The sequence below is a fragment of the Pleurodeles waltl genome, chromosome 2_2, assembly GCF_031143425.1.
Source record: "Pleurodeles waltl isolate 20211129_DDA chromosome 2_2, aPleWal1.hap1.20221129, whole genome shotgun sequence".
Classification (NCBI taxonomy): domain Eukaryota; kingdom Metazoa; phylum Chordata; class Amphibia; order Caudata; family Salamandridae; genus Pleurodeles; species Pleurodeles waltl.
Genome location: NC_090439.1, coordinates 869,865,870 through 869,884,179, shown reverse-complemented (window position 1 = coordinate 869,884,179; position 18,310 = coordinate 869,865,870). Strand labels below are relative to the sequence as shown.

Here is an 18,310-nt window from a genome sequence, read left to right as displayed (position 1 = left end):
TCTATTTCCTCTTACCCCAACCTCTCAGCAGCAAATAGGAAGCGGTTATGGTTCTAGGTGTGGTGCAAGCAGAAGGTTAACCCTGTGATGGTACCAAGTGTAAAAGGGCGATTGCTGGCAATTCCAACATCCCTGTGGATTACGTCAAATAAGATACACTGGTCCCTTAAAAAGCTCCCATATTTCAGCATGCACTTTACTGACAATTTACCTCAGCCTCATTTCATTTTGTAAGGCTGTGTGAATTAACTAGAAATGACAGAATTGACATATAGAGAGAAGAGAGGGTGATTTATGACTTCAGTGAGGAATCCTAACATGTAGAACTAGGATTACAAGTAAGCAACATTTCCTTTCACATTGTAAGATCCTCATTAATAGTCATAAATGTGAAATGGAAAAGCAAGTTTATCTCTTGAAGCAGATTTAATGCAGATGATAAAAACTGGCAACTTTAACAGAACAAATGTCAACGGTGCTTGACAAACCAATACTTCAGTGATGCATTCTCATTCAAACAATGTTTAGTGAAAGTACGAACAGCTTTCCATGTGCCAGCTTTACAGGTATCTACCAGAGGAACGTTTGTTAACCAGCCAGCAGTATCTTCCTTCCCTCATGTTGTGTGCGTTCAGTTTACCAGGTAGGGACTTCCTAGCTTGAAGGTAGTCTGCAGTTAGTGTGCTTCATAACCATGCTACTATCCATCTAGCTATGGTCTTAGTCAATGCCGTCCCAGCACGGACAGATCCACAGTAGACAATCCGGTGATTACATTTTCACATATTCTTTGCTTTTTGTAAGTAAAATTTCAACACTCTTCAAACTTCTAAGGACTGTAAGGATCATTCTGCTGAGGTTAAAAAAAAAAAAAAAACACCACATCACACCCACATGTCGAGAAGTAGTTTAATTAATAAGAAAGTCAGGAACAACTTTGGCCAAACATTTTGAGTGCGTCTGAACACTACTAAATTGTGTAGGGAAAGCTCTACTGCAGACAATGTCTGAGGTTTCGCCGACCTTTCTAGCACTTTCTACTGCATTAAGAATCGCCTGTTCCAGACAGAAAACCTCTCAAAAGCTGTCCTGCTTTTACTATGCACAGGATATACAAATAGGGAATGCAGTGAAACTTTTTTTCTACTACATAAATGAAGGTAAGTATTTTGGTGTCTCCGCACGCTGGCAGGCATATATTACATTTACAACTTCCGTCAAGACTCTATGATGCAAAATGAAAGGTTACATGCATGTAGCCATAGTTCTGCATCATAGAATCTTCACTGAAGTCATGAACTTAGAATCATTTTGTGGTACCTGCGCTGACCCCGGAACACCTTCTTCAACATATCTTTATACAATTACATGCATCCCTTTGCGGGTGACCAACTTTGGCCTGTAGTGCAATAAAGCTTCCACAGCAATGCAAACGAAAAACCAAACAAAAACATGTCAGCAAAAACACTAACACTGCCCTTGTCATTTTACTCAAGGTTCTTGAAAGGCACAGAACATCCACAGACATCAGTAGAACATTAGCGTGGTGCTTTACAAACTGATAAATGTACAAAAACGGAGTAAAATCTTCCACTAAAATTACTGGGGTCTAGCAAAATACACGGTTCCAGCTAAATATATTTCCATTTAGAATTATGCAATATATTTGACTTTGATTTCAAAGCCTAATCAATAACTGACATCTTTATTGAAAGCTACATCAGGGATAATAACGTTACTCATTCAGTTTGAACGTAATTACACAAACCATACCGTGGAGCAGCTGAAACGTTGTTGCTTGCCGATTATGAAGCGAAATATTTTCAAAATCCTTACAATAATCTGACCACCAAGCATGAGGGTCCACTTTCGAAGTTTGCATCTCCTGAAACACAACCAGCAAAATTAATGTTTCCTACAAGTGCTGTAATTGATATTTGTCCTAAAGTGCTTTCATATTCCCAAGGCAGTTAATCATATCCCCAAAAAGTGTTTGTCACATGCCTAAAAAATAAGCAGACCCAAAATGTCTAATCAAATTCCAGGAACTGGAAATACGCCAAAAAGTGCAGGGACATGGTTAGAATATCCCAACATATGTGAATAGTGCAATCTTAGTTTAGATCAGCAATGCCAAAGGTAATGTCTTTGGTAGTGTCGTGTGGGATCTCATGCAAGTCTTAAAGAATAAAAATAAAAAAAATAAAAAAGACAGTGAAGAGGCACGGTTATGCTAATGAAGTTAAGAACAACTGAGTAATTTCTGTCCTGTTAATGTTTAGGATCATAATGAGAAGATGCCTTTCATTCACTTATAGGGGATTTTATTTAAGAATACAAGACACTATGGCGTTTCAGTAGAGACCTGCAACTTTTAGTTAACAATTTTAAAACCTTAAGTGGGGTGATGGGACCTCTACACTCTCCACAGAAACTCTGTAGTGCAGATAATACAGAGGTCACTGGAAGTCTCTGATGCTTGCCTGGATGCCCCTTCTGAGGGCCGTCTTAAGGTGTTTCTGCACCTGTCTCACCCCCCCTGACAGATTCAGTACGTGAGCATGTAAATTGATCTAGAAAATGATGCGGCAGCTGAAGACCAGTGTGAATACATCTGAATGGCTATCCCGTCACATCTGGCAAATTCCCAGCACAGGAGAAGAACCGTTGGAAAGGAAGCCTCTGCCTTTTCAGACGCTCCTCTCCCCAAAGGATTCCTGCATCAGCATGGCAGCAGGCCTTGAATTTTAAAATGTAGGTGCCATTCCCGTGGAACAGATTTGACAAGAACCGCCCTTGCTCCAAATCCACCTCCAACTTCAGATCAAAAGGAAGGGAAAATTCCTCAGGACAGTCATTTGGCAGCCAACCTTTTCTCCATGATGCGACATGCCATCAGCACTACTTTTGTAATAAGGATATATGCAGCTTACAGTCCATTATGCAGTGCATGGAAACCAATGTACCTGAACAGTGCTCCTAAATATTGAATACCTACTATGGGACTGCCGCAAAATGCCAATCCCTTATCTTTTCTGGAAGGCCATTAGAAGTCCTCCTGAAAAGTAAGTGCTTAGGAATCACAATCCCCTAGCAAGAATCCACTTAAGAGGAGTATGCAAGCTCCCCTTTCCAATGTTGCATCTTCCACTTTTATTTCGATGAGAGGTGGTGCAATCTATGCCTCTTTCTACAACTCTGAATACGTTCATTAATTCCCTGGTGCTTAGTCACCCCAGACACAGATATAAAGTAGGAAGGAATTTAGAACTAGAAATGGGAGTTGTTCCTCTTGTCAGTCATGTACTTCCCATACGATTTTCCTGTTTGGCCAGGATGGCAAAACCCCCAGTTGCTACAGGCATTCATTCTCTGCAGTCGTGTAAAATTGTGCTTGAAAACAGAAAATTCCCCAGCACATGAGGAATCTGCAACAGGATGCGACTGAAACACGATGCTCCTGTCTTAGGATTCCGAAACATCAAGACTTTAATTTTTTCATTTGTTCAAAACCTTGGCATCTATCCCATTATATGCACACATTTAAGAAGAACAAGTAAAAGAATTGGTAGCGTGAATCAGGACTATTTGAAAAACAGGCACACAGAGATTCAATTGATGCATTCCATTTTCTATTATGGATGCATCAGAACACAATTGTTCCATTCACGTCAATTCTTTATTAACAAACTACTATGCTATCATTCGTCTTCAAGGCACCAGTACTATTGCTGAATGCTGCATCCTATTTCTTTGTTAACATCATGCACAGTAGGACTGAAAGTCAATACCGACTATTGATGTTGAAATAGCTTTTTTTGATGTGTGCTAAAATTGCTTTTTTGTTTTGTTGCCATAGCTAGATGAAATACTATTTGTGTTTTTTGTGTGTAGGTTGCTTTAAAACAAATGTTGCTGTATTCCTTCCAAGGTAACTTGTTTTTCTACCCCAAATTAATTGACTCTTACCAGCGATTGTGCCGTTTATATTGTCAGCTTTTTTTTTTTTTATATACCATCAGCACTGCAAAGCATTCTCTCCTCACCAACACACTTATTCATACTTGACACACACAGTATCTGTGCAGCATACAAAACCACAATATTGGTTAAAAAGGCAGGCACAAAATAGACAGGACCAATCACACAGACCTCAAGTCCAATAAAGCAGGAGTGGTCTATGGCCAGTTCAGATCCTCAGGCAGCACATGACGGTGACGTTCATGGTTCAGATTCTAGGAGTGAATTTTCCATTGGTGAAGTTATCATATGAATCCACTTCAAGTGAACCTGAAGAACAAGGCCATGCTGCTGAACAAGGTAGTTGTGATGTCCCTTCACAGGCGCAATCTGTGTCATTTAGAGACTGTGGGAACAGAGCAAAAACCACAATTCGAGAGATGCTGGGGAAAGCACAAGGGAGCTCTTTTGAAACACCTTTAATAATTTCTGGAGTTTCGCCTTTTATTGGAGTTCCTCAATGTTAAGTCGGCATTCCAAATTGTTTGCCCATTGACTTCTTCCTATTTTTGGGTGACAAGTTCCTTGAGGACAATGTGCAGCAAAGCATTTTATGTGCAAAACAATTTTTGAAGAAAACTGAGGGATTTGAAATATTTTTAGGGCCTCAGAATAACTATCAGACCATAATGGGAACATCCGGCATAGTCTTAAAAGCCTTCTACCCAAATTTTAGCAACACCCATTATCCCATTGATAAAAAGTTTTTTTGTTTTTTATTCTGCAACATATACTACTTTCCAATGACAACTCTGCAGCATTACCACAAAACCATCCATACCACAACAGGCTGTTCAAAACTGGGCCTATGTGCTGACCATTTCTCAACGACGTTTGCCAAGGTTTATATCCCCAGGTAGAACATAGTGGTGGAATAATATTTAATCTCCTACAAAGAGTGGTTGATGTTTAAGCGATGTATGTTAAGTAAGCGCTCAGTATGGCATCAATATTTATATACTGCACAAGAGTTTCACTTTTTATGCAGGCTTTCTTAAAGTGTATACTGGAAACGACTTCAGTATAAATCCTGCCAGTCCCCGTTTCTCATTCTAAATAAGTAAGCCGATTGAGTGGGATCTAGCTCACATTTGTCTTCATAAAGTTTATACCCTCTATGTAGCAAATTTCAAACTGAATAAAAGCTGTTCAGCTAGTGACCTGTACAATGTTGGCACTGTGGTATGTTGGACAATTCAAAACAATGGCAAAGGTGCATTTGTAAAAATCTTCAAAAAGGTGAGTGCAGTACCAGGTGGAAAATACATGCGCTCACTACAATTCATGTCACGTCTCCAGTCACGATTTGGGGGTCTGCTGGCAGAAGCACAAACACCCAATTGTATACATGATTATAAGAAAAACCTGGGTGCAGTAGACAAAGTTGATCAGCTGCTTCAAAAGTATGTTACAGAGGTAAATCCTTCACATAGCACAAGGTGTTAACAGCCACTTGACTCTGGCAACATGCGATTCTTATGCTATAATCAGACTACCACTGAAGGAGTCAAATGCCAATTGGATTTCTGACAATCGCATTGCCACTCCGAGTCAAGTTCCACCCAGAGGAAGGCTCCTGCAAGCACACAGGGCATGCTGAAGGTGCCGGAAAAGCAAGTCCTCCTGGGCCTCCATAATGCAGTAGGGAGATGTTAAGAAAAGGTCACCTACCCAGCCTCAAACTATTTTAGTCAGGTCTCCATGGGTATCAAGGGACACTCAGAGCTTAGCCTAGACTTGTTAACAAATGGAGCTTCTTGTAGGTAGAAGGTAGTAGGTCAGTAGAGGATAGTCACACAGTTCACTACACTCAACTCTGACCACACACGCTATACTAAATCCACACCACTGCCACTACACACATAGGGTCGCATGTGGTCAGGCCACACTAGTGGGAGATGTGTCTAATGTGTTTTTAAAGGTAAAATTATGGCGATCCCACAGATGTTATCATAGATTGATGATATCTAAATTACAAATGATGACTTGATAGAAAACTTGTATAGGGTGGACAGGATAGTGACACTCTTGGCCCATCATGTGTAGAAAAAAACCCCCCAAAACTGCATATATCAACACAATTATTCATGGATATGATCTATCTAGTAATGGTATAAAAAAAGAAAACATAAGCAACTTTACAGTCTTCCAAACACATTCAGATTGTTGCAAGACCTGATTGTTTTTTGTTTTTTTTGTTGTTACTTTGGAAACGTTTATTTGCCACATTACACTGGTCAGGTTAAGCTCTTACCTCAAGTTTTATGAAAAAGCATGATGAAAACACATGCACTTACCTACCATGGAGTGCTTACACATGTTACACACAAAGTATTTACACACTCTGAGGAGAAGAAATAGTCTACCTGGACGACATTCTTCTAATGGATCAATGTCCAAGACAGTCTGAAAAACATCTTCAGATGACTGTTCGTTACTGGAAAGTCAGGCTTCATCATCAACGAAAAGAAGTCGCCGCTTATGCCTTCTCAGAGAGCTACCTCCTTGAGGTTCGTAACAGACTATCTTAAGTTCGCCTTCAAGAAAAATGGCGAAGATATGACAAGAACTCAGGAAAACACTGCAATGACAGACCACTTCTCTGAGATGCAACTGCCCGCATGGTGGGTTTATTGGTGTTAATAATACAAGCAACATTTCCAGATCCCTATTTTACAGTGCACTCCAACTGCTGAAGGCATACCATCTGAGCAAGGCTTGACTTATTTGGAAATGGCACCCCGACAAAGGAGGACAAAGACGAGATACAGTGGTGGTTAACCAAAACGGAGGTTTGGAATAGGAGAGAAATATTTGGTTCCAGCCCAGATATTGTCAGAGTCACACACCAGCAACACTGGCTGGTGTGCCAGATGTGGGGAGTATGTCCACAGGAGGAAAATGGACTGCACAAGAACAGTGCAGGAAAGTACCCTGTGTTCAAAAGAATAGACCTCCAGTGAGGTCCTTTCACATTGGACCTCTTCGCCTCACAGTTGATCATCAAGTGAAGAAATACTTCAGCTGGAGACCGGAACCACAAGCAGCGGACACAGATGCGTCCCTCCAAGATTGGAGTCAGGAGAAAGAGTACGCCTTTACCCCATTCATTATGATTATGAGGCAGCTGGCTCAGTCAGATGGCAGAAGGCGGACCTGGTAGTCATCACGCTGATGTGGAAATCGCAAGCCTGGTTTCCAGTGATGATTAACTTTCCTGGAATTCTCCAATCTTTCTGCCGCGGGGTTCAGATCTTCTCCGGGATTCTCTGGGGACACCGCATCACCTGAATTTGGAAGGGAAGTTACCGCTTATGGTCTAGAGGATTTCAGGGAACGACAAGTAAGTCCCTAACTGAGCTGCTCTTGTCAAAGACATGGGTAGGCTGAACAGTTAAAACAGTATAGATCAGACTGGATATGATAAATGCATTGGTGTTTGCAGCAGGCCACGGATTCTGTGGGGTCTGATGTGGCCCCAGTTTTGAACATTTTATCTATTCTGGCTTTGGCAGAAATGGAGTACAGATCACTAAATACCTTTCAATCTGCCATTTCAACAAGAAAACTCCTGATAGAATATTTACCAGTAGGGTCAACATCCTTTAGTCAGAAAACTGATGATGGAGATTCGGTTATCCCTTTCCTTGGAACCAAGCTACTCATTACTTTGGGGCATAAAGTTCTCCAGCATCTCCTCTCTTGGCAATATAACAAATATCTTACCAGGAAGGAACTATCAGGTAAATTGGCTAAGCGCCTGTGCCTGATCTCCTGTAGGAGAGCTTTGGATGTTAGACGTTACAGGTACAGTATTTACCCCAGATGGGGTGTCTTTTCATATCTCTAGATGAACAAAATGTAATTCCAATGTGACTTCCTAACCAGCTTTTGAAGAGAGGCCAAAACGTATATGGTAAGGTGTATTAAAGCCTATAAGGCCATAACTGAAGATCTTCGCCCAGCAGGGGAGAGACAACTCCTGATTTCTATGCATAAACTATTTAAGGCAGTGTCTTCCCCAACTATTGCCAGATGCGTAAGAGGCATCATACAGGAAGTTGGAATTGATATTTCCATTTTGGGGGAGTATTTCACACGAGGAACAATGGCTTCCTGGTTTTTTTTTTGTTGCTAGGGGCAAGACTGTCAGACTCTTAAATGCTGCAGACTGGTCTTTAGATTCTATATTTCAAAGGATTAATGTCAAACCAGTTGTAAATATGGCAGCCCTGGTAATAAACAAGTTTTGAACTAGCGTAATCCTCACCTCCGGTCCCGAAACGGGACGTAAAATTTCTGAGCTTTTTTTGTGGAAAATTCAACATGGAGGCGAGGACTGTCCTTCCCGATGATTAATAGGATTGGCACCTGTAAGGAAATGCCTCCTTGGCATGGTTGCCCCCTGACTTTTTGCCTTTGCTGATGCTATGCTTACAATTGAAAGTGTGCTGAGGCCTGCTAACCAGGCCCCAGCACCAGTGTTCTTTCCCTAACCTGTACTTTTGTATCCACAATTGGCAGACCCTGGCATCCAGATAAGTCCCTTGTAACTGGTACTTCTAGTACCAAGGGCCCTGATGCCAAGGAAGGTCTCTAAGGGCTGCAGCATGTCTTATGCCACCCTGGAGACCTCTCACTCAGCACAGACACACTGCTTACCAGCTTGTGTGTGCTAGTGAGGACAAAACGAGTAAGTCGACATGGCACTCCCCTCAGGGTGCCATGCCAGCCTCTCACTGCCTATGCAGTATAGGTAAGACACCCCTCTAGCAGGCCTTACAGCCCTAAGGCAGGGTGCACTATACCATAGGTGAGGGTACCAGTGCATGAGCATGGTACCCCTACAGTGTCTAAACAAAACCTTAGACATTGTAAGTGCAGGGTAGCCATAAGAGTATATGGTCTGGGAGTCTGTCAAACACGAACTCCACAGCACCATAATGGCTACACTGAAAACTGGGAAGTTTGGTATCAAACTTCTCAGCACAATAAATGCACACTGATGCCAGTGTACATTTTATTGCAAAATACACCCCAGAGGGCACCTTAGAGGTGCCCCCTGAAACTTAACCGACTGTCTGTGTAGGCTGACTAGTTCCAGCAGCCTGCCACACCAGAGACATGTTGCTGGCCCCATGGGGAGAGTGCCTTTGTCACTCTGAGGCCAGTAACAAAGCCTGCACTGGGTGGAGATGCTAACACCTCCCCCAGGCAGGAGCTGTGACACCTGGCGGTGAGCCTCAAAGGCTCACCCCTTTGTCACAGCCCAGCAGGGCACTCCAGCTTAGTGGAGTTGCCCGCCCCCTCCGGCCACGGCCCCCACTTTTGGCGGCAAGGCTGGAGGGAACAAAGAAAGCAACAAGGAGGAGTCACTGGCCAGTCAGGACAGCCCCTAAGGTGTCCCGAGCTGAGGTGACTCTAACTTTTAGAAATCCTCCATCTTGCAGATGGAGGATTCCCCCAATAGGGTTAGGATTGTGACCCCCTCCCCTTGGGAGGAGGCACAAAGAGGGTGTACCCACCCTCAGGGCTAGTAGCCATTGGCTACTAACCCCCCAGACCTAAACACGCCCTTAAATTTAGTATTTAAGGGCTACCCTGAACCCTAGAAAATTAGATTCCTGCAACTACAAGAAGAAGGACTGCCTAGCTGAAAAACCCCTGCAGAGGAAGACCAGAAGACGACAACTGCCTTGGCTCTAGAAACTCACCGGCCTGTCTCCTGCCTTCCAAAGATCCTGCTCCAGCGACGCCTTCCAAAGGGACCAGCGACCTCGACATCCTCTGAGGACTGCCCCTGCTTCGAAAAGACAAGAAACTCCCGAGGACAGCGGACCTGCTCCAAGAAAGGCTGCAACTTTGTTTCCAGCAGCCTTGAAAGAACCCTGCAAGCTCCCCGCAAGAAGCGTGAGACTTGCAACACTGCACCCGGCGACCCCGACTCGGCTGGTGGAGATCCAACACCTCAGGAGGGACCCCAGGACTACTCTAAGACTGTGAGTACAAAAACCTGTCCCCCCTGAGCCCCCACAGCGCCGCCTGCAGAGGGAATCCCGAGGCTTCCCCTGACCGCGACTCTTTGAATCCTAAGTCCCGACACCTGGGAGAGACCCTGCACCCGCAGCCCCCAGGACCGGACTTTCACTGGAGAAGTGACCCCCAGGAGTCCCTCTCCCTTGCCCAAGTGGAGGTTTCCCAGAGGAACCCCCCCCTTGCCTGCCTGCAGCGCTGAAGAGATCCCTAGATCTCCCATTGACTTCCATTACAAACCCGACGCTTGTTTCTACACTGCACCCGGCCGCCACCGCGCTGCTGAGGGTGAAATATCTGTGTGGGCTTGTGGTCCCCTCGGTGCCCTACAAAACCCCCCTGGTCTGCCCTCCGAAGACGCGGGTACTTACCTGCAAGCAGACCGGAACCGGGGCACCCCCTTCTCTCCATTCTAGCCTATGTGTTTTGGGCACCACTTTGAACTCTGCACCTGACCGGCCCTGAGCTGCTGGTGTGGTGTCTTTGGGGTTGCTCTGAACCCCCAACGGTGGGCTACCTTGGACCAAGAACTAAGCCCTGTAAGTGTCTTACTTACCTGGTTAACCTAACAAATACTTACCTCCCCTAGGAACTGTGAAAATTGCACTGTGTCCACTTTTAAAACAGCTATTTGTGAATAACTTGAAAAGAATACATGCAATTTTGATGATTTGAAGTTCCTAAAGTACTTACCTGCAATACCTTTCGAATGAGATATTACATGTAGAATTTGAACCTGTGGTTCTTAAAATAAACTAAGAAAAGATATTTTTCTATACAAAAACCTATTGGCTGGATTTGTCTCTGAGTGTGTGTACCTCATTTATTGTCTATGTGTATGTACAACAAATGCTTAACACTACTCCTTGGATAAGCCTACTGCTCGACCACACTACCACAAAATAGAGCATTAGTATTATCTATTTTTACCACTATTTTACCTCTAAGGGGAACCCTTGGACTCTGTGCATGCTATTCCTTACTTTGAAATAGCACATACAGAGCCAACTTCCTACATTGGTGGATCAGCGGTGGGGTACAAGACTTTGCATTTGCTGGACTACTCAGCCAATACCTGATCACACGACAAATTCCAAAATTGTCATTAGAAATTGATTTTTGCAATTTGAAAAGTTTTCTAAATTCTTAAAAGTCCTGCTAGGGCCTTGTGTGTTAAGTCCCTGTTTAGCATTGTCTTTTTAGAGTTTAAAAGTTTGTTAAAAGTTTGAATTAGATTCTAGAAACAGTTTTAGATTCTTAAAAAAGTATTCCAACTCTTAGCAGAATAATGTCTGATACAGAGATGCAGGTGGTGGAACTCGACACCACACCTTACCTCCATCTTAAGATGAGGGAGCTAAGGTCTCTCTGTAATATAAAGAAAATAACCATTGGCTCCAGACCTACCAAAATTCAGCTCCAGGAGCTGTTGGCAGAGTTTGAAAAAGCCAACCCCTCTGATGATGACATCACAGAGGAAGAAATTAGTGACTTGGAGGCCAATGTCCCTCCTCCAGTCCTAAATAGGGAGAACAGGACCCCTCAAGTCCTGTCTCCAACTGTGTTAGTCAGAAATAGTGAGTCCCTCACAGGAGGGTCCCACATTTCTGAAATCACTGAGGATGCTCTCAGTGAAGATGACCTCCTGTTAGCCAGGATGGCCAAAAGATTGGCTTTGGAAAGACAGATCCTAGCCATAGAGAGGGAAAGACAAGAGATGGGCCTAGGACCCATCAATGGTGGCAGCAACATAAATAGGGTCAGAGATTCTCCTGACATGTTGAAAATCCCCAAAGGGATTGTAACTAAATATGAAGATGGTGATGACATCACCAAATGGTTCACAGCTTTTGAGAGGGCTTGTGTAACCAGAAAAGTGAACAAATCTCACTGGGGTGCTCTCCTTTGGGAAATGTTCACTGGAAAGTGTAGGGATAGACTCCTCACACTCTCTGGAAAAGATGCAGAATCTTATGACCTCATGAAGGGTACCCTGATTGAGGGCTTTGGATTCTCCACTGAGGAGTACAGGATTAGGTTCAGGGGGGCTCAAAAATCCTCGAGCCAGACCTGGGTTGACTTTGTTGACTACTCAGTGAAAACACTAGATGGTTGGATTCAAGGCAGTGGTGTAAGTAATTATGATGGGCTGTACAATTTATTTGTGAAAGAACACCTGTTAAGTAATTGTTTCAATGATAAACTGCATCAGCATCTGGTAGACCTAGGACCAATTTCTCCCCAAGAATTGGGAAAGAAGGCGGACCATTGGGTCAAGACAAGGGTGTCCAAGACTTCAACAGGGGGTGACCAAAAGAAAGGGGTCACAAAGACTCCCCAGGGGAAGGGTGATGAGACAACCAAAACTAAAAATAGTAAAGAGTCTTCTACAGGCCCCCAAAAACCTGCACAGGAGGGTGGGCCCAGAGCCTCTTCACAAAACAATGGGTACAAGGGTAAAAACTTTGATCCCAAAAAGGCCTGGTGTCATAGCTGTAAACAGCATGGACACCAAACTGGAGACAAGGCCTGTCCCAAGAAAGGTTCCACTCCAAACTCCCATCCAGGTAACACTGGTATGGCTAGTCTCCAAGTGGGATCAACAGTGTGCCCAGAGCAAATCAGGGTCCACACTGAAGCTACTCTAGTTTCTGAGGGTGGGGTGGATTTAGCCACACTAGCTGTCTGGCCGCCTAACATGCAAAAATACAGACAGCAACTCTTAATTAATGGGACTAGAATAGAGGGCCTGAGGGATACAGGTGCCAGTGTCACCATGGTGACAGAGAAACTGGTTTCCCCTGGCCAATACCTGACTGGAAAAACTTACACAGTCACCAACGCTGACAATCAGAGAAAAGTACATCCCATGGCAATGGTTACTTTAGAATGGGGAGGGGTCAATGGCCTGAAACAGGTGGTGGTCTCCTCAAATATCCCAGTGGACTGTCTGCTTGGAAATGACCTGGAGTCCTCAGCATGGGCTGAGGTAGAACTAAAAACCCATGCAGCAATGCTGGGTATCCCTGAACTGGTGTGTGTGAAAACAAGAGCACAATGCAAGGCACAGGGTGAACAAGTAGAGCTGGAGTCTGGAAGAATGGCCCAGCCTACCAAGAGAACAGGAAAGTCAGTTGGGAAACCAACTGCAACACAGTCAGAAAAAGAGAACCTCTCTTCTCAGGAAGAAGTTCTGCCCTCTGAGGGAACTGAGCCTTTGGAGCTTGAACCTTATCAGGTTGAGCTCTTAGGCCCAGGGGGACCCTCAAGGGAGGAGCTGTGTAAGGGACAAGAAACCTGTCCCTCTCTTGAAGGCCTTAGGCAGCAAGCTGCTGAAGAGTCCAAAGGCAAGAAAAATGGAACACATAGGGTCTATTGGGAAGATGGGCTCCTGTACACTGAGGCCAGAGACCCCAAACCTGGTGCCACTAGGAGAGTGGTAGTGCCTCAGCTGTTCAGAGAGTTCATCCTAACATTGGCCCATGACATTCCCCTTGCTGGACATTTGGGACAAACCAAGACGTGGGAGAGGTTAGTCAACCACTTCTACTGGCCCAATATGTCCAACATGGTTAAGGAGTTTTGCCTCTCCTGCCCCACCTGTCAAGCCAGTGGTAAGACAGGTGGGCATCCAAAGGCCCCCCTCATTCCACTTCCAGTGGTGGGGGTTCCCTTTGAAAGAGTGGGTGTGGACATAGTTGGTCCACTAGAACCTCCCACAGCCTCAGGAAATATGTATATCCTGGTAGTAGTGGATCATGCTACCAGGTATCCTGAAGCTATTCCCCTTAGGTCGACTACTGCCCCTGCAGTAGCCAAGGCCCTCATTGGTATCTTTACCAGAGTGGGTTTCCCTAAGGAGGTGGTGTCTGACAGAGGTACCAACTTCATGTCAGCATACCTGAAACATATGTGGAATGAGTGTGGAGTGACTTATAAATTCACTACACCTTACCATCCACAAACTAATGGCTTGGTTGAGAGATTCAACAAGACATTAAAAGGCATGATCATGGGGCTCCCAGAAAAACTCAAAAGGAGATGGGATGTCCTCTTGCCATGTCTGCTTTTCGCTTACAGAGAGGTGCCACAGAAGGGAGTAGGATTCTCACCCTTTGAACTTCTGTTTGGTCATCCTGTAAGGGGACCACTTGCCCTTGTTAAAGAAGGCTGGGAGAGACCTCTCCATGAGCCTAAACAGGACATAGTGGACTATGTACTTGGCCTTCGCTCTAGAATGGCAGAGTACATGGAAAAGGCAACCAAAAACCTTGAGGCCAGCCAACAGCTCCAGAAGTTTTGGTATGACCAAAAGGCTGCACTGGTTGAGTTCCAACCAGGGCAGAAAGTCTGGGTTCTGGAGCCTGTGGCTCCCAGGGCACTCCAGGACAAATGGAGTGGCCCTTACCCAGTGCTAGAAAGGAAGAGTCAGGTCACCTACCTGGTGGACCTGGGCACAAGCAGGAGCCCCAAGAGGGTGATCCATGTGAACCGCCTTAAGCTCTTCCATGACAGGGCTGATGTGAATCTGTTGATGGTAACAGATGAGGATCAGGAGGCAGAGAGTGAACCTCTCCCTGATCTTCTGTCATCAGACCCAAAAGATGGCACAGTAGATGGAGTGATCTACTCAGACACCCTCTCTGGCCAACAGCAAGCTGATTGTAGGAGAGTCCTACAACAGTTTCCTGAACTCTTCTCCTTAACCCCTGGTCAGACACACCTGTGTACCCATGATGTGGACACAGGAGACAGCATGCCTGTCAAGAACAAAATCTTTAGACAATCTGACCATGTTAAGGAAAGCATCAAGGTGGAAGTCCACAAGATGCTGGAATTGGGAGTAATTGAGCGCTCTGACAGCCCCTGGGCTAGCCCAGTGGTCTTAGTCCCCAAACCTCACACCAAAGATGGAAAGAAAGAGATGAGGTTTTGTGTGGACTACAGAGGGCTCAATTCTGTCACCAAGACAGATGCTCATCCAATTCCAAGAGCTGATGAGCTCATAGATAAATTAGGTGCTGCCAAATTCTTAAGTACCTTTGACTTGACAGCAGGGTACTGGCAAATAAAAATGGCACCTGGAGCAAAAGAGAAAACAGCATTCTCCACACCTGATGGGCATTATCAGTTTACTGTTATGCCCTTTGGTTTAAAGAATGCCCCTGCCACCTTCCAAAGGTTGGTGAATCAAGTCCTTGCTGGCTTGGAGTCCTTTAGCACAGCTTATCTTGATGATATTGCTGTCTTTAGCTCCACCTGGCAGGATCACCTGGTCCACCTGAAGAAGGTTTTGAAGGCTCTGCAATCTGCAGGCCTCTCTATCAAGGCATCCAAATGCCAGATAGGGCAGGGAACTGTGGTTTACTTGGGCCACCTTGTAGGTGGAGGCCAAGTTCAGCCACTCCAACCCAAGATCCAGACTATTCTGGACTGGGTAGCTCCAAAAACCCAGACTCAAGTCAGGGCATTCCTTGGCTTGACTGGGTATTACAGGAGGTTTGTGAAGGGATATGGATCCATTGTGACAGCCCTCACTGAACTCACCTCCAAGAAAATGCCCAAGAAAGTGAACTGGACTGTGGAATGCCAACAGGCCTTTGACACCCTGAAACAGGCAATGTGCTCAGCACCAGTTCTAAAAGCTCCAGATTATTCTAAGCAGTTCATTGTGCAGACTGATGCCTCTGAACATGGGATAGGGGCAGTTTTGTCCCAAACAAATGATGATGGCCTTGACCAGCCTGTTGCTTTCATTAGCAGGAGGTTACTCCCCAGGGAGCAGCGTTGGAGTGCCATTGAGAGGGAGGCCTTTGCTGTGGTTTGGTCCCTGAAGAAGCTGAGACCATACCTCTTTGGGACTCACTTCCTAGTTCAAACTGACCACAGACCTCTCAAATGGCTGATGCAAATGAAAGGTGAAAATCCTAAACTGTTGAGGTGGTCCATCTCCCTACAGGGAATGGACTTTATAGTGGAACACAGACCTGGGACTGCCCATGCCAATGCAGATGGCCTTTCCAGGTTCTTCCACTTAGAAAATGAAGACTCTCTTGAGAACGGTTAGTCTCATCCTCTTTCGTTTGGGGGGGGGGGTTGTGTAAGGAAATGCCTCCTTGGCATGGTTGCCCCCTGACTTTTTGCCTTTGCTGATGCTATGTTTACAATTGAAAGTGTGCTGAGGCCTGCTAACCAGGCCCCAGCACCAGTGTTCTTTCCCTAACCTGTACTTTTGTATCCACAATTGGCAGACCCTGGCATCCAGATAAGTCCCTTGTAACTGGTACTTCTAGTACCAAGGGCCCTGATGCCAAGGAAGGTCTCTAAGGGCTGCAGCATGTCTTATGCCACCCTGGAGACCTCTCACTCAGCACAGACACACTGCTTACCAGCTTGTGTGTGCTAGTGAGGACAAAACGAGTAAGTCGACATGGCACTCCCCTCAGGGTGCCATGCCAGCCTCTCACTGCCTATGCAGTATAGGTAAGACACCCCTCTAGCAGGCCTTACAGCCCTAAGGCAGGGTGCACTATACCATAGGTGAGGGTACCAGTGCATGAGCATGGTACCCCTACAGTGTCTAAACAAAACCTTAGACATTGTAAGTGCAGGGTAGCCATAAGAGTATATGGTCTGGGAGTCTGTCAAACACGAACTCCACAGCACCATAATGGCTACACTGAAAACTGGGAAGTTTGGTATCAAACTTCTCAGCACAATAAATGCACACTGATGCCAGTGTACATTTTATTGCAAAATACACCCCAGAGGGCACCTTAGAGGTGCCCCCTGAAACTTAACCGACTGTCTGTGTAGGCTGACTAGTTCCAGCAGCCTGCCACACCAGAGACATGTTGCTGGCCCCATGGGGAGAGTGCCTTTGTCACTCTGAGGCCAGTAACAAAGCCTGCACTGGGTGGAGATGCTAACACCTCCCCCAGGCAGGAGCTGTGACACCTGGCGGTGAGCCTCAAAGGCTCACCCCTTTGTCACAGCCCAGCAGGGCACTCCAGCTTAGTGGAGTTGCCCGCCCCCTCCGGCCACGGCCCCCACTTTTGGCGGCAAGGCTGGAGGGAACAAAGAAAGCAACAAGGAGTCACTGGCCAGTCAGGACAGCCCCTAAGGTGTCCCGAGCTGAGGTGACTAACTTTTAGAAATCCTCCATCTTGCAGATGGAGGATTCCCCCAATAGGGTTAGGATTGTGACCCCCTCCCCTTGGGAGGAGGCACAAAGAGGGTGTACCCACCCTCAGGGCTAGTAGCCATTGGCTACTAACCCCCCAGACCTAAACACGCCCTTAAATTTAGTATTTAAGGGCTACCCTGAACCCTAGAAAATTAGATTCCTGGAACTACAAGAAGAAGGACTGCCTAGCTGAAAAACCCCTGCAGAGGAAGACCAGAAGACGACAACTGCCTTGGCTCCAGAAACTCACCGGCCTGTCTCCTGCCTTCCAAAGATCCTGCTCCAGCGACGCCTTCCAAAGGGACCAGCGACCTCGACATCCTCTGAGGACTGCCCCTGCTTCGAAAAGACAAGAAACTCCCGAGGACAGCGGACCTGCTCCAAGAAAGGCTGCAACTTTGTTTCCAGCAGCCTTGAAAGAACCCTGCAAGCTCCCCGCAAGAAGCGTGAGACTTGCAACACTGCACCCGGCGACCCCGACTCGGCTGGTGGAGATCCAACACCTCAGGAGGGACCCCAGGACTACTCTAAGACTGTGAGTACAAAAACCTGTCCCCCCTGAGCCCCCACAGCGCCGCCTGCAGAGGGAATCCCGAGGCTTCCCCTGACCGCGACTCTTTGAATCCTAAGTCCCGACACCTGGGAGAGACCCTGCACCCGCAGCCCCCAGGACCTGAAGGACCGGACTTTCACTGGAGAAGTGACCCCCAGGAGTCCCTCTCCCTTGCCCAAGTGGAGGTTTCCCCGAGGAACCCCCCCCTTGCCTGCCTGCAGCGCTGAAGGGATCCCTAGATCTCCCATTGACTTCCATTACAAACCCGACGCTTGTTTCTACACTGCACCCGGCCGCCACCGCGCTGCTGAGGGTGAAATTTCTGTGTGGGCTTGTGTCCCCCCCGGTGCCCTACAAAACCCCCCTGGTCTGCCCTCCGAAGACGCGGGTACTTACCTGCAAGCAGACCGGAACCGGGGCACCCCCTTCTCTCCATTCTAGCCTATGTGTTTTGGGCACCACTTTGAACTCTGCACCTGACCGGCCCTGAGCTGCTGGTGTGGTGTCTTTGGGGTTGC

General features: G+C 46.1%; 1 protein-coding gene across 2 annotated transcripts in view; it reads right to left on the bottom strand.

Moving 5' to 3' along the window:
* The window catches only part of POP1 (POP1 homolog, ribonuclease P/MRP subunit), a 287,819-nt gene that overhangs the window by 149,697 nt on the left and 119,812 nt on the right, over positions 1-18,310 (bottom strand). For both annotated transcript variants that reach the window (XM_069220529.1, XM_069220530.1), the window contains exon 10: positions 1,774-1,885. In XM_069220529.1, the coding sequence (XP_069076630.1) occupies positions 1,774-1,885 (112 nt within the window). The remainder of the gene's footprint in view (positions 1-1,773; positions 1,886-18,310) is intronic.